Source organism: Mauremys mutica, chromosome 18 (assembly GCF_020497125.1).
Source record: "Mauremys mutica isolate MM-2020 ecotype Southern chromosome 18, ASM2049712v1, whole genome shotgun sequence".
NCBI lineage: Eukaryota > Metazoa > Chordata > Testudines > Geoemydidae > Mauremys > Mauremys mutica.
In genome coordinates, this window is record NC_059089.1 from 25,258,971 (window position 1) to 25,274,959 (window position 15,989).

General features: G+C 57.7%; 1 protein-coding gene across 5 annotated transcripts in view; it reads right to left on the bottom strand.

The window, feature by feature from the left end:
- The window catches only part of LHX6 (LIM homeobox 6), a 44,180-nt gene extending 33,953 nt beyond the window's left edge, over positions 1-10,227 (bottom strand). For 3 of the 5 annotated variants that reach the window (XM_044992834.1, XM_044992836.1, XM_044992835.1), the window contains exons 1-4: positions 8,685-8,961; positions 7,728-7,799; positions 6,986-7,177; positions 6,718-6,839 (exon numbers count right to left, since the gene is read on the bottom strand). In XM_044992834.1, the coding sequence (XP_044848769.1) occupies positions 6,718-6,839; positions 6,986-7,177; positions 7,728-7,799; positions 8,685-8,762 (464 nt within the window). In that variant the 5' untranslated portion in view covers positions 8,763-8,961. Of the gene's footprint in view, positions 1-6,717; positions 6,840-6,985; positions 7,178-7,727; positions 7,800-8,069; positions 8,258-8,684; positions 8,962-9,737 lie in introns of those variants that run through there. The other 2 variants (XM_044992838.1, XM_044992837.1) reach the window with 2 other exon arrangements.
- Positions 10,228-15,989: the final 5,762 nt, after the last annotated feature.

Here is a 15,989-nt window from a genome sequence, read left to right on the forward strand (position 1 = left end):
CGCTCCCAGCTCGCCCGGGTTTTCCTTCTGCCCAGCGAGCCCCAGGGCCCCTGTGAAAGCGCCTTGGCCGGAGCCAAGAGCCAGCCCCACAAGCCGCAGCCCCTCTCCCATGGCGCGGCGGCCGCGCAGCGAGGGGGCTGCGCAGTTTGCACAAAACCCATCGCGCCTTTCCTGGAGCCCTAGTGCCTCAGCAACCCGCCCCCGCCCCAGCGAGGAAGTACATTGTCCCACGCTGGTGAACCGGCGCAAAGGAGCTCGGCCTGGCCCCGGAGCGGATCGCCGCTACCCTGCGGAGCTGCGAGACAGCGGGTTTGCGCGTTTTATTCAAAGCCCTGAGAACAGTGAGTGGGGCTCCGCTGTTCGCAGGTGACTGTGCAAACGGCCCCGTGACTCACTCCCCAGGCCAGAAAAAGAGCCCAGATTTCGCAGACCGGCAGACAGAAAAACCAACCGCGCCCCATCACTGATATGGGAACGTGAGCGAAGCATTCACACGGCACAGTGACCGGGGCAGGCGGAAAGGGAGTGACTTCGGCGTCACCTTAGAAGTGGCTTGTTTAGTCACCCCCTTTTCACCGTGACACCCAAACAATCACACAGCAAAATCCTGGCACCAGCATGAGGTTTGCCCGCAATTTTCACTGTTCCGCCAGCTTTCCTGTTACTGCCTCACCCCTGTGTCTGTCTGGTCTAGTCACACTGGAAACTCTTCAGGACAGAGATTAGATCTCTACAAACGGAGTGTCCGTACAGCGCCTGGCACACTGGGGCCCTGATCTGGGTGGGGGTCGCTGGGCTGCACTGACACACACACACTGACACACCCACTCTCTCTCTGCAAGACGGGTCGATACAAATCCGACCCGCTGAAGCAGCAGAGCGAGAGCCCACCTGGAAATCTCGGGTGCCTCCAACAGCCCCGGCCAGGGGCCCTGGCTGCGGACTAGAACTGCCTCTGAATGCCCAAGACTCGTCTCCCGCCCTGGCACCCCAAGTTTGTACCACATCCTCGGAGGAACCAAGGAGATTTGACTGCAAGAATCAGCGGCTCTCCTGGAGTTAGGATCTTCCCCCCCATCCGCTCACACACACCCCGCCCACGCCGGCTCGGGCGCCCAGTCTAGTTTGGATAGCAAGTTCTGGTTAACTAATTGGCCTGCGCAGCGCCGTGCACACGACTCGTGCCCCACTCCGGCTCCTGCCCAGTCCCGCGAACCCCCTTCTGCTCTCAGCCCCTCGCGGAAAGGAACGGAACCAAACGACACGTCAAGAAGCCAGGCAGCCCCCAAGTGTCAGCAAACCCTGCCGCGGTCCAGCCCCGCCCTCCCCTGGGGCAGCCCAGTTTCAAAAATCTGCTCCCGCTGCTGCCTGCCCCATAGCGAACTGGGCAAACCAGCCAGTGCCCCTTGAAATCTGGCCCTACCCGTGTGCTAGAAGCTACATCCAGTGCGCGGTCCCCTGTGCCGCTCCTGCCACCCGGATCAAGGGACCTTCCCCTCCTCAGACAATCTCCCGCAGCGGGATACCTGCGCTCGCTCGGTGCGTTCCGCCTGGAGAACGGATAATGTCCGGCAATTCTCTAGCGCCCATCCCCTGCCAGCCCAGGATCCCAAAGCGCGCCACGCCCGGGGCAGGCTCGGGCGTTTGACAGCACCGAGCTACCCGCCCTGGCCGTCGGGGCAGAGAGCGGCGGGGGGAATCGAGGCACCAGGGCTGGAGTTATGGGAGCCGGAAGGTGGCCAGGACGCAGCAGGCAGAATTCCTGCCCCGGGCTGACGGCGAGGCCAGGGCCTGGGCTCTGCGGCTCCCCTGGCAGATGTCACACGCTCGCCGCTGGCCGGGGCAGGGACCCTCTGCTGAGGTGGGGGGAGAAGCCCGCCCGCACCTCCCGCTCCCCCAGGCAAGGACCTGGTCTGCACCCAGCGCGGGCCAAGGGGCGGACAGGCGCGGGAGAGAGGCGGTTTTGAAAGCAGGTGCCGATTGCTTGGTATGGCCTCGGAACCGGCCTCAAGCAGCCGGCGAGGGTCCGAGCAGCTGCTCCGTTCACGCTCAGGCGAGTGGGGCAGGCTCTGAAAACCCCGGGGGGTGGGGGCTGAGCCCTGCAGTGACTCCCTGGTTTGGGGGAGCCGGTGCGAAACAGCACGTGGCCGACCTCCCCCTGGGGCGGGCAGCTCGGTCCTGACTCCGGTCCGGAGGGATCCCGCAGCACGTTACAGCCTTGAGCGGACACACATGAACCCTGGGCAGGAGTCACTTTCTTCCCCGCTGCAGGGAATGACACCCCCGTCCCGGACAGGAAAGGGAGCGGACTGCCCCAGCCACGTGCCACGCGGGGACTTTGGGGAGGTGAAATGGGAGTCTCAGAGCTGGGGCTTGGCCGGGACGCCACGGTTCATGCTCCCTGTTACCCAGCTACTCCCGGAGAGAGCGCGCAGCTCGGCTGCAGCCATGAGCGGGGGTAAAACAGATTTCAGGGCACAGCACGATAAACGCCTCCCAGCCCGGTAACCTCCGCCCGAGATTCGCCTCTGGGGAGACAGGAGCCGGGTCGGCGCTGCAGGCTGATTGCGCCGTCAGGGTGGGATTTCCCTACCTGCTCGCTGGTGACCCAGGGACGCTTTGCCAGTGCCTGTCACGGGAGCGGAGTCAGCTTCGACAATCCCACTCGCCCTCCAAACGCTCGGGCAGGCGCGGCCCAGAGCACCCGGGCGCTGGAACGATGTTTGGGGGGGCGGGGGCTACATACAGGGTTTACAAGGGAAACCGCTTCAAGCCAGGGAGCTCCAATGCAGAGCACTGGGGCCTCGTCCCCCCCGGTACAAGTTCAGAGTAAAGTTACTACTGTGAAATGCCTTTAGTTCTCAGCACCTCTCTCCTTCAGCAGAGCTGCGCGCACCCCGCCCCCCGAACAGAGACCCAGCGAGGGGTTTTTACCATGAACTCTCTGGAACGGTCTGTGTTAAACAAAGCGCGTCCGAACATGAGTTCTTCAGAAAAAGCGGGGCGGGGCGGACCTTCCTCACCCTGCCCGGAACCATTCACCTGAGGCTGGGAGGAATATCAGCCCAATCCCCGACGGGCAGCAGCGTCCTGACTCGAGAGGGCTGGGAGGGAAGGGGCCCTCAGGATCAGCCCAGGGTAAAGCCACAAACATGTGATGCCGGGCACACGTTTACGGAGTGTCCACACCAGCCTGTACAAACGTGTTAGCTTCCGCCACTGAACTGTCAAACCAAAGAGCTGGAGGGGAAAACACTCTAGCTGCAGCCAAGCCCTGAGCCACAACTATCGCTGCAGCAGCGCTAGGAGGCCGAACGAAACCAGACTCACCCCAGACATGCACAAAATTAAAGTTTTGAAGATTCATGGTTAAAGCTCTCGCACATCCCTGGAGCCCCCTGAGAGGGTCCCACTCCCGCAGCTCCGACTCGCACGAGTCACGCCGCCCCGAGAAAGGGGTTCCGGATCAGAACCCATATTCCCAAGGGGCATAAACCCCACACCCTGCTGTGCCAGGCACTGCCGCTGAGCGCTGTCTCTGTCACGTGTGAGTCACACAAAGGGAGCAGGCGGCCAGAGCTGCCCGGCCAGCAGCGCTACCAGAATCCGAGAAACAATTCGCTGCAGGTGACTCCAGACACGCGGTGATGCCAACACTCCTCTATGGGCCATGCACTCATGGGGGAACAAGAAATGACAAACACAAATGCCAAAATAACTTGTTTTCTACACACCATCTCCCCGCAGCCACCTTTCCGAGGAGACCTGACAAACTGGGTTTGGACAGGACATAGCCCAGGCGGGCACTCGGCATAAGAGAACGATCTCGCTCAGGTCTCTGGCCACAACTCCTCCTCCCACCGTGGCCATTCAAGACGTTGGTTATCACCTGGCTGCCCGCCCGCCCGCCCGCCCGCCGGCTCCCCGGGGGTGGCTGCGTTTGAGAGGCGCAGCGCGCAGATAGGTCCGTGATCCCACTGATTTCAGAGGAACGACTCACGCGAGTAAAGTGCCTCACACCCAGCAGCGTTTGCGGGATCGGGGCCACAGCTTAGGGCATTCGTTGAGACCGTTGGACTAAAAGGCATGTAAAGCATCACCACGTTTCATGGTTTCCCCAGCGCCAGCCCTGTTCCAAGGCCCTGGCCGCCGGCTGTGGCCCAGCCCAGCCCCTCTCCCAACTCGCGAGGAAGCGGGACTATTTTGCGTGCGGCTCTTCGCACGCGGCCATTCCCATTTCCTGCCTTGGGTTTCCCCGTCCTCCCGCGGGCAGACAGCGGCGGGCCGGCCAAGCTGAGCGCGGTGCTCATTGATGGAGGCCCCCCGTCCTCACTCCCCCACTCGTCGGGTGTCTCAATCGCTGGGGCACTTCGATTCAATTCTAGGGTCAAAATCCCTCTCTCGCTGCCCGGGGTCTGACTCCTTGTCAGCCGAGGCTGGGGTGTTTTCCGGAAGCAGGTCGGGCTGGAAGCCCGGCTCCGCCGGCTGTGGGCTTGGGTTGGGGGTTTTTAACGTACCATCAAAGATGTTGCAGGATGTCTGAGGGCTGGAACACAGAACTTAGGGATGCCTCAAAAACGGAGTCTGCTTAGCTATGGCAGTTACTAAACTCTGCAATTGACCTTCTTTTGCAAAAGCCGGGATAGTAAATCCGGTCCTGTCACACTTCACACCCCAAGGGAGAAACCAGGCGGCACGAATCCAGCGAACTCCTTGAAGGGTTTTTTTTTTTTTAAATCTCGCCCTATGCAACTCCCGGTTCATACAACGAAAGAAACAGAAGCCGGTGGAAATCAGCCTGCGCAAATATCTGGGGCTGGGGGTGGGTCTCTCTCTAGCTGCTTGCGACGGGTACAGCTGAGGAACGCGGCCAGCGGGCCTCTGGGGCCAGGATTATGCGCGAGAATTTCTTCCTAATTTAGCAGTTTGGGTTTCTGGTGATTTGCTGCTAGCAGGGCCCTGGACGCTAAACAAGTAGGAGGGAGAGAGCGAGACCCCGAGTGCCCCCCGGCTGGGGTGCGGGCAGCCGCTTCCAGGGCGCCAGAAAAGGCTGCAAAGACCCCCCCAACCCCCGGCCGAGGAAGCGGGATGGGGGCGAGCGGCGCGCAGGGTGCCAGGGTAGGGAGGCCCAGAGACGGGGACGGGTCTAGCAGGGACCCGCGATCCATGCGCCCCACCCGTCCCCACCACCAGTCAGTTTTAGGTTCAGGAGCCGCAGCGCCTGTCCTCCCCGGGAGCGCAGCGCAGCGCAACGCGCTTCCACGGAGCCGGCTCCCACCCCGGCTCTCCCCCGCCCGGGGAGCATGTCCCGCTCCGCGCCAGAGGCTAAGGGCGGCTTGAATTTAGCCCGTGTCTGCCCTGCAGCTGGGGTCACGGCGGCTTAGTGGCGGTGCGGATCCTACCGACGTTACTGCGATCTCTGGGTCTGCCGGGGAGAGGCGGCGGCGTGAACCCGTCGCTACACCCAGCCCGCAGGGGAGCGATCCCGGGGCAAGACACACGAATGACTAGTCGGGAGCCTCCGGCATGACAGGGCTCTGCCCCCACCTGGCCCCCTAAGGCGCCGGGTCCGGCCTGGCCCTGCTCTTACACCGACAGGAAGCGGCGGATTCGTTAAGCGACGTCGGAGGCGCCCGAAAAACGGGTTTTGCAGCATTTCCCCGTTTGCACTTGCGTGGAAATGGGAGGCTATTTCCAGCGGCCGGGGCCAGGGCTTACAGCTGGGGGGGGAGGGGGCTTCTTCCCCCGTGATCCTTAAGGAATAAACCGCCCCTGGGCCTCCCTCCCCAGCCTAGGAGCACTGCCCGGGGTCACACGCCCTTGCGCAGGACCAAGCTGGGCGCGCGGGCTTTGGGCAGCTGTCTGCGCTCCGCGGACCCGCCGCCGGCAGTGCCCGAGCCCAGGGACTCTCCCCCAGACGCAGGAAGGCACCAGGCTTTGGAGAGGCTGGTTCTAACCCAGGGACGGTGCCTCTCCCCGCCCCCGCGCAGAGGGGTTCCCTGCAGGGGGCAGATCCCGGCTACCCGCTGTGGCTAAGCTGCCCGCTCCGGTTCTGTGCGGGATTCACCTGCCCGGGACACCCTGCTCCTCGCGGCGGCTGGTGGGTAACGCGCCTGACCTCCGGCGCTTCCACCGCACGGCGAGGCAGCGTTTACACGGGTCGGCTGGTGGTGGCGGACAACCTGTCTCTGTACACCCGCCTCATCCATCCATTCCTGGGACACTCGGGAACAAGCCCCTGCCAGGCGGCTGGGCGCTTCGCCCTGCTTAACCCGCCGAGCCGCTCCGCGGGGACTTCAGGGGCCAGCCTGGGTGTAATGAACCCCCCACACCCGCCAGCAAGTAGCTAAAGGGAGCCGATGCCCTGGTCTCTTCCTTAGAGGACACTTGTGCAGCTACCTGGGGGGTTTACGGTAATTAGCACAGGCCCCTCCTTGCTCCAGGAAAAAAATCCCCGTCGGGCCAAGGTCCGGAGTCTGCGGGAGCCGAGCGCCGACCAGCCCGCCTTCCAGGAAACACACACACATACTGGCCCGGGCCCGTTGCTACTCCGGATAAGGACAAACCGGCCCTACGCACCAGGCCCCGTTTACACAGCGAGTCTGCAAACCGAATCTGCCCTGTAACGGCACAAACTGCCGAAGGGAGCCAGATCCCTGGATTCAGAGCTGGACTCGGCCTGCCGCACTCGAGATCCCCGGCCAGCCGGGCTCCTACCTGAAATAATCCATTTTACAGAAGATCTCCTTGTTCTTGATGTAGCAGCTGTTCTGCTGGCGCAGGGAGGTCCGGCACACCGAGCACTCCAGGCAGCGCACGTGCCAGATCAGGTTGTTCACCTGGGACAGAGAAGGGGCCTCTGTGAGCTGGGCTTGGGGCCAGGCATGGGCCCCCCTGCTCCTCCCCAGCAAGTCCCCTCGGCCACCCACCGAACTGGTCCCCGCTCCCCAAGGCAGGGCCCCATTCCGCCCTGCCCGGCGCTCACCTTGAGGAGGTACCTGTCCAGGATCTCCAGGCCGCAGCTGGAGCAGACGTTCTTGCCGGCGGAGGGGATGGAGGACGAGGAGGAGGAGGAGGAAGGCGGGGAGCAGACGGACGGGGTGGACGGGGTGCTGGGAGCCGAGCGGGCATCTTCCTTATCCAGGGTGCTGGGCAGCGTCTCTCCGTCCGACTGGGACTGCGGAGAAAGCACCCCGAAGCGGTCAGCCAGGGAGTCCCCAGCGCCCCTCGGGGGCCCCATTCCTCCCCCGCGTGCGGCTCCTGGCGGGACCGAGCAGCAGCACCCCAGAGCCACCCCCTGCCCTGTGATTCATTCCCCCACAGCCCGGCTCTGGAACAGGGAGCCGCCCCATCTCCCTGCAGGGCCAGTCCCCGGGGCCCGGGCCAGGAGTCGGAACAGCGCGCACCAGAGCCCGCTCCTCTGGAAGTCAGCGGCAAAGCTTCCGCGGGAGCCGGATGAAGCCCTACGCGCCACCGGGGAGCTGGGGCAGCGCGGCGGCCGGTGCGCCCTGGCTGGCCGCTGCGCTCAGCCCTTGGCCGGCTCCCGGGGCGCGCAGGCGGTTCTGCGGAGCCCGGCGCGGCCAGCTCCCGTCTGCTGTCGGTGAAGCCCCAGCGCCCTAGGGACAAACTCCCCAACTGCCCCATGACAGGGGTGGGAGCCTGCGCGCCCCAGCTACCCTGGGTCCCAGGATCTCGCTACCTCCCACCCAGCGGCCCTGCAGCCTTACCATGATCTGGGGGTGCTTGGTGTCCGGGCAGCGGGAGCTTCCCTTGGAGAGGGGGCAGTCCTGGGCCATCACCTTGAAGGAGAGAGCGGGAGAGATTGGCTGGGGCTCTACCCGCCTGGGCTCTACCGCCTGGGCTTCATGGCACCCTATATAAACCAGCTCAAAACAATAAATAAGAACTTTCTAGTGGCCATTTAAATCCTTTGCAACAAAAGCTGCGTCTCTTTAATGAAGCAATTTGAATGTGGATTGAATTCTCTCCCTGCCTGCACTTAACCCGGGCCTCTTGAAGTAATCGCTCGGTTCCCATGCGAGCCAAGGCGCTGAAAAAACACAAACTACCTGCAATTAGAAATTGCCGTAAATGCCCAAGATAAGAGGTATCCAGAGTGTCAATTCCAGCTGTCAATCAGGGAATCCATCAGGCCACCCAAAGAATTGCAAATTTGATTTTTTTAATGGTAGTAATTAAAAATCGAAATTCTTCCCCCCGCGCTCTGAAACGCAGAATGCAGCAGAAAGCGCCTGGATTGAAAATCCTCCCCATTCAAGTGAGGGGGGAAAACAAACCCACTTTCTGCTTCCAGGTCTGGGCTTTAAAAACCAGCGCGGCTGCAGCTGATATTTAAAGCGCACAGAGGGCAGCAATTTTTGGATTCCTCGCCTCTCGTCTCCCCCCCAAGCCCGGCCCATTTGCGGCTATTAAGCCCCTATTCAGGCAGACAATGCCCAGCGCTTCCTTCTGATTTGCCTCTGTCTTTGCTAAATCGCCTTTTTCGAAATTCCTGAGCCATTTGCATAAACGTGCGGGGCTCGGCGGGTCGGTGCGGGCTCCGTCTCCTCGCCCGGCGCTCACCTTCCAGCCCCCGGGCACGGAGCCGCTCGCAGCTCCTCCGAAGCCAACGAATGGCCGCCAGGCTCCGCACCCCGGGCCCCAGGCTCCCCTGCCCCGCTCACCTTCCCCGCGGGGGCGCCGGCGGCCAGGGGCTGGCTGCCCGGGCGGAGCGGGGCCAGCGGCTCATTCTTCCAGTACATGGACAGGGCGGAGAGACGCGTCCCGCTCGGAGCCGGGGCTCGGCCGGGCCAGCGCTCGGCTCTTCCTCCGCCCGCTGCGCTCGCTCAGGGGGGCCCGGGGCCCTGCCCCGCCGGGGAAGGCCGGAGGCGGCGGCGGCGCTGGCTGGGCTGGAGCTGCCGGGAGAAGTTTCTCCAAATTCTTCCTTCCGCTGTCCCCGGCGGGCAGGGGCAGGAGCAGGAGCAGGGTCCGCCCCGCGCCTCCTCCAGCGCAGCCCGGCGGGTGGGGAGCGGGAGGCCGGGGCAGCGCTAGGCTGCCGGGGAGCCCTGACCCCCAGGCCCCGGTAGGTCCCCGCGGGCAGGCAGCGCTGCCAGCGGCTGGAGCTCCCGGCGGTCCGAGCCGGGCACTAGCCCCACCTTCGCCGCCCTCTGCGCCCTGGGCGGGGCAGCCACCTGCAGGGGCAGCGGGCCGGGCACAGACACGTGGCGCCGGCTCAGGCGCGGGGACTGGCCCTGGCCGGGGCAGGGGGCTCCTCGCTGAGCCCTGGTCCCATAGGAGCTGCCGGGCTCCGGCCCGGGCACCGCCGCCCTTGGGAGACCGGAGAGGACTGCGCGCTCCCGCGCGTCTCCCCAGCATTATAGGAGGCGAGGGCTGGAGGTGACGGGGAGGGGCCCGGAGGGTTCTGCTCCTCTCTCCTCCTAGCTCGTCGGGAGCCAGCCAGAGGCGGGGCAGTGACCTTCCCTCTGTTCCCAGGGCCTGGGGTCTGCCGCCGCCGCCGCCCCCTGGGCCCTGCGCTCCCCGCAGCCAGCCCGGCCCCGGCCCCGGGGGGAGCCGGTTCGTTTCCAGGGAGCTGCCCCAGAGCGGAGCTTGGCTCCCAGTCCTGACCCCCCTGCAAAGCGGCCAGAGGCCGGCTCAGGAGAGCGGTGCCGTGTGGATACCTCGCCCGGGGGGGGGGGGGGGGAACAGCCCTGCAGGGAGTTGGACAAAGAGAAATTAACCTCCCCCCTGTAAGCGGTTCTGTTCAATAGGTTCCCAAGCCGCCCCGGGGCGCGGGCTTTAAAAAGGCTCCCGAAGGAGAGACTGTGCGATCGCCGGTCCGGTAGGGGAGACAACGCCCTGTGCAGGCAGCCTGCAGCCGGGGCCCGGCTAAGGGCCCGTTTAAAGGGGGCTCCTTAAAACCAGCGGGCTCGATCATGATTAATGCTACTGCGGAAGCAGTTAGTCTGTTCATTACATGATGCTAAATAAGTGAACAACAGCCTCTCACGCTCCTAATTAGATTGTGGTGTTAATTTACTGAAGCAACCGTAGCCTTTTCTGTACACAAACATTGCACCAGTTTAACTACAACGTTGGTCTGTCGTTTGATTCAGTTTAACCAGTGCACATCCTCGGTGTGAACGTGCCTTAATCAGTTTACCAGATGCAACTAAACTAGTTTGCGGCACCTTCCGACCCAAGGAAGAGCATCTAGGCGAGGTGGCTGCATCAATGTAAGGATGAATCCCCACGTGCTTCTAATAACATTGGTAGAATTCTCCTGTGTAGACAAGGCCGCACGAGTTACTCATTTAATCCAACCTTGGGGGCTGGAAGGCTAGGGTCAGACACCTGCAGCTTGGTTAGAGCCTGAGCTCCACACCATTGAACTGAAATGGGTTTGAACCCAACTTGGTTAAACAGGTGGGCGCACACACTCATTTGGGTTTAAGTGGTTTACTGCAGATTAATTTAAACCAATTCCTTTAGACAGTGATGTGAAACTGCAGCAAGCCTGGGTTCAATCACAAGAAGCACAGCACACAGCAGTGTAATGACATCAGTTTAAAATCACACCTTTAGTTAACCTCCTGCAACTTTCTTGTGTAGACAATGCCAACAGGTCCCAAATAAGGGGCCCGCTCTTCAAAGGCACTGGAGTTTTCACTGAACTTTAAGAGACTTTTCTAATAATAGGCTAATAGCATCATGTCTCCATATCTGTTTCAATGGCAGCTCCCTCCTGAACAAAGATGGGGACATAGGCCCCACTCCTTCAAAACACTTACTCCCATATCTATAACATTCAGCATTAATGCAGCACCATTGACCCACTTTACTGCTTCCTGGAGAAGGTTTATTTTGTTACTTTACTATCTGCTTAGTTACCTAACTTCAGGCACCCCCGTTTGAAGATTGTGGATTTTGTTGATTTCTGCTAGGAGAAAATATTCACGTTGGAAAGGAGACAGCCCCAGCTTGGCAGCACCCCAGTTAGCTTTTCCATTGCAGTTGTATCTAGCAATCTTGGTTTTAAAGGGTTTCATTAGTAACCTGATAATTCTAGAGCAGAGAACCAGCAGCAGTTCCACCATGAAGTAATTCTAGGAAAGTAACATGAGATGATGAAAGCTAGAGATGGATACTCCTGGTTATTAATTTTGACAGCTAAATTGGTAAGCAAAGGGGAAATCAGATGAAAGTCATTTTAGAGTAAATACAAGATGTTACATTTAAACATTCGGGTTGTGACAAAAACTGAGGGGAATCAAGAAAATTCAAAGGCAAGATGAATAGTCCACCCTTCCCTCATCCCTTTGGGCCTCTCCACAATGACCTGCCAGAAGAATAAAGTGGCAACAGGAGCAGAGCAAGTGCAAAAGAACCAACGCTGGAAAGAACTTAGGCCACTTCTCCATACTTGCGGGTTCTGAATTAGCTGGGAATTCTTCAGAAGAGGAATAAGAAAATGTGGGGGAAATAAAGAAACTGCTCAGGACACAGCAATGAGACTTTGCGTTGTATTACGGAGATAAAGAATAATGCAGTATTAGAGTGGCCATAGCATAAAAACAATGGCTAACTGGAGTTTTTCTGTATTCGCTGTTGCTGTCTATGGAAATCAGGAGTGGACTCAGCACAGAGATTGGCGCTCTCCAATTTAAGCCTGGTTTATACTACAAAGTCAGGTCGATGTAAATCACCATGTATCAACCTAGTTATGCAAGTGTCTACACTCAACTATGCCTCCCACTGTTGTAAGTGTCCCATTACAGCAACGCAGTAACACTACCTCCCGGAACGGTGTTGAACCATAGTCAATGTGCTGTGGTCAATACAGTGCGAGTGCAGACCTATGTCAACCCCAACAGTCCTCCTGCAGCTGTCCCACAACACCTGACAGCGGCTGCTCTGTGACAGTGACAATTGTGAACTCCGCTGCCCAGGGGTCACGGAAACCAGGTGCCACTCTCCTCCCCAGAAACTTCCCCATGTATTTTTGGGATGCCTTTTCCTGATTGTTCACCTTGGTGAGCACACCTAACAGCTCTTCTGAACAGCGGGCTCCTGCCAAGAGTAGACATGAGATATTGGATCGCCTGGACCTGTGGAGAGAAGAGGCTGTGCAGGCCCAGCTACAGACCAGCTGTAGAAACATGGACATCTCTGAGCAGATTGCACAGGGCATGCAGGAGAAGGGGTATCACAGGGATCAGCAGCAGGGCTGCAGGAAAGCAAAGGAACTGAGGCAGGCATACCATAAGGCCAGAGAGACCAACAGTGAGCTGGTGCTGAGCTGCAGACCTACCGTTTTCACAATGAGCTGCATGCCATGCTTGGTGGAGACCCCACCAGCACCTTGCAGACCACCATGGATACCTCTGAGGTGCCTGAGAGACAGACCCTGCCCTGAGCAGTGAGAAGGCAGAGAAGGATGAGGGACCTGTGGCAGGAGGCTCCAGCTACACAGTGAGCCAGGGTCTTCTGGAGATTCCACCGCAAACTAGCCAGTCCCACCAGCCAAGCCTGGATGAAAAGGAAAGAACCTCAGGTAAGTGTGTGCATGCATGCTCTCTCACTGTTTAAATGGGACGATGACGCCTGGCCCATCCCCAAGTTAGCAGGACACAGGTATCTGCTTGTCATTGCTTTACTTGTATGAGAAGTGGAAGTAGAACAAAAGGTAGTTACCTGCTTTTCATTCCCCTGTAGGGTTAGGCAGGGCATGTGAAGCAGAGTGTTTACATACATAGGGATGTGCCTTGTATCCTCCTGAGAGGTCTTGATGAAACTTTCCTAGAGATACTCTGCAGTCCTCTCCCAAATGTTTCTAGGGATGGCTGCCGTATTGCTTCTTCCACAGTAAGATGCTTTCCCATGCCACTCCGTGATTACTTTGGCAGGCACCACTGCAGGAAACAGTCTAGTGGAAAATGGTTAGAGGCCGCTTTGGGGCACCAGCACAGTTCTTTGTGCCTCTGGAGTGAGGTAGTAGCTAAAATCACCACTGTCACGGACCCACTGGATCAGTGTTATGGAACAGTCTCTCGGAGGAACCCTTTCAGTGTGCCAGCCCACGAGGGGTCTCACTCTTCCTCCAGGATGAGCCACTGGACCTTTGGTCCTTCAGCACCCCAGCTTCACACCATGAGATCCATTCAGTGCATCCAATTGAAACAGACCCCTGAGGGAGACTTGTACAATTGAAGGGAGCAATGCGCCTCCTCCGTCACCTCTGCAGTGACGCCCAGCCAGAGTGGTCAAACAGAAGAGTTTATTAGTCCACTGGAACACAGCACAGGAAGTCCTTGGTTAGCACAGAGTAAAGAAAGTTACAGCATAGTCCATCCTGGTCAGCACAGAGCCCAAAGCCCGGTCCCTCTGATCTCTCTTTTCCCAATTGAGGTGTACCCCCAGAAGCCCTCAGCAGCCAACCCTTACCCACCCCCCAGCACCTCCTCAGGACTTTGTTCCCCAGCTGGGGAACAAACACTGCTGGGCTTCCTGCTTAGAGGTGGGCCATCCGTGGTCAGTGGTTGCTAAGTATCAGAGTCATGGTGATCGGATTTGTCACGGTCTTCTCAGATGCTCCATTGATATGGGATCCAAGTTCCAGACAGCTAGGAGCCGTTCACACCTGTGTCTCTGAGCCTCTTCACAGGGCAGATGATCCTTTCCACCCCCTAGGTAACCCTGGAGCACATAGGGGAAATTGAGGCACAATGGATTCATTAACAAAATTACAGAAAATCCCACTTCATCACAACCACTCCCTGTGGCCAATAGTGACAGTGCTCAGAACCATTGCCCTGTTCTTGGACCCAGGGAAATAGGGGCTGGATTTTATTGTTTTATGCAACCAAACAATTATGGCCTAATTTCCCTGCTCCTCACCCTCTTGAGGCCATACTGACCACAGCGGTGGCAGTAAAGTGATGCTGTGCAGAGGTGGTTCAAAGTTGAAGTGGCAATAAGCATGTCTTATTTAAAACTCTAATGAGCCTAAGGGTAGGGAGTTCTGAAAATTATCTTTTGCCTTCCATTGTGACTGTAAATCCAATGATAAATCTGTGTTATCCGTAGGTGTTGCCATTGCAACCTTGCGGGGTGACCCCTCTGCACCATTGGAATGCCTGACCCTGACGTGGAGGAGAAAGCAGCAGACTAGGGAGGACATGCTCTTAGAGACCCTGCAAGCCAGTGCTGCATCAGCTCAGAGGGTGTGGAAAGTAGATATACCAGACAGCCTGGAGAGGGAGAGAGTGGACAGCAGAAAGGCCCAGGTTCTCAGCAGAAAAAGAACATGGAGATGCACCAGGAGAAAAAGGGGCTTCTCAGGAGCAAACACAGAAGCTGCAGCTGACCTACAGGCCTCTCTTTGCAGTCAGTAGAGAACTCCACGTCAGCACCTGCCTATACCACCCCCACGTATCTCACAGACAACGCGCTCCACCATCGGCAGCTGGTCTGTGCCAACCACCACCTTGGATTTTTTTCTCCCTACGTCCCTTAGCAATCTATCCTCAAAGAAACCATATCCCCCAGGTTTGTGGTACTTCCTGCGGCTCTGCAGACACCAGAGGGTCGTTTGGTCTGTGTTTTTAATATTCATGACAACAGTGCAGAGCTGCACAGGCTCCCTGCTTCTGTCAAAGATGGCAGACAGTGACAAGTGCTGCACGTATTTGAGAGATTTTAAAAAATATGAAAGTTATGGGATAGGGGAAAATTGCACAATGGGAACTTAACCTCTCGGTCCCAGCCCCCTCTGTGCAACTTGTGCACGCCCCAAAACACTGCAAAAATTCCCCAAAGGCATTGTGCCAGAGGGTAGCATGTTGCAGTGGAATACCTACCCATGATGCGCCACACTTTGTGTCGATAAAAGCACTCCTGGTGAGTACACAAAGACCGACACAAGCAGCCAAATATGTATGTACACAAGCAATATACTAACCCTGGTGGCTTTACACTGGCTAACTTGCATCGACCAACATTTGTAGCATAGACATGGCCCGAATCTCTGTCACGAACTTAATCTGTGGCCTTGGGACCAAACCTTCATTCCTTGGACACCCAAACTCCAGCTATTGCTTAATCAAATTCAACCCAGGATCAGGGGGTGGATCTCCTCTGAAGTTTGAGTTACACACGTACCAAAAAGTGGCACTATTTATCTATGGCTGGTGAGGAATAATAAATGTCTGCCCAGAGCTTTAGGAATGCAAAACACTAATTGTCAAATATTAGTAACTTTACTTCCTTTCTTCTGTCCTCAAGAAAATCGAAGTTGGATCAGCTGTGATGGCGGTAAGAGCTGATTGTGTCACTCAGCATAGTAGCTAATATTGTGTGAGATTTCTAGAGTAACAAAGAGGTGAGATAATATCCTTTACTGAACCAACACCTGTTGGTGAGAGAGACAAGCTTTTGAGCCACACACAGCTCTTCTTCAGGTCTGGGAAAGGAACTCCCAGCACCACAGCAAAATGCAAGGTGGAGCAGATTGTTTAACTGAAGTAAGGTGTCTTGTGCAGTCTCGTGGATTCTCTTCCACAAAAGGACAGTGGCTCATGAGTGTTATATATTTAACTAACCTTTCACACAAGTATGCAGAGTCATGGGTAGGTACTCTTACTTGTTGGAAATATACCAACAAATACAAATTCTGAGAGTTGAAAGACAACAAAAGTTAGATCCCAGCCCCTTTGCATACGTCATTCATTCTTGGTCACCCCATCTCTAAAAGGGCAACCCAGAAGCAGTACATTGATGCAGGATGAGATCCCTGAAGAGGCAAGATTACAGAGCTCTAGAAATGAAAAAAAAAATGGACACTAGCTTCACTGATTTCAGAACAAAGTGAAAAAGCCAGTCCTTTTCTTCACAATACCATCCGTGCCATGGATTCAACCCTCCAAGCCTCTAAGCTTATGTCTGCGGTGTACAAAATGGTGGTTTTTTTTACATCTAATAGCTAATATAAAATC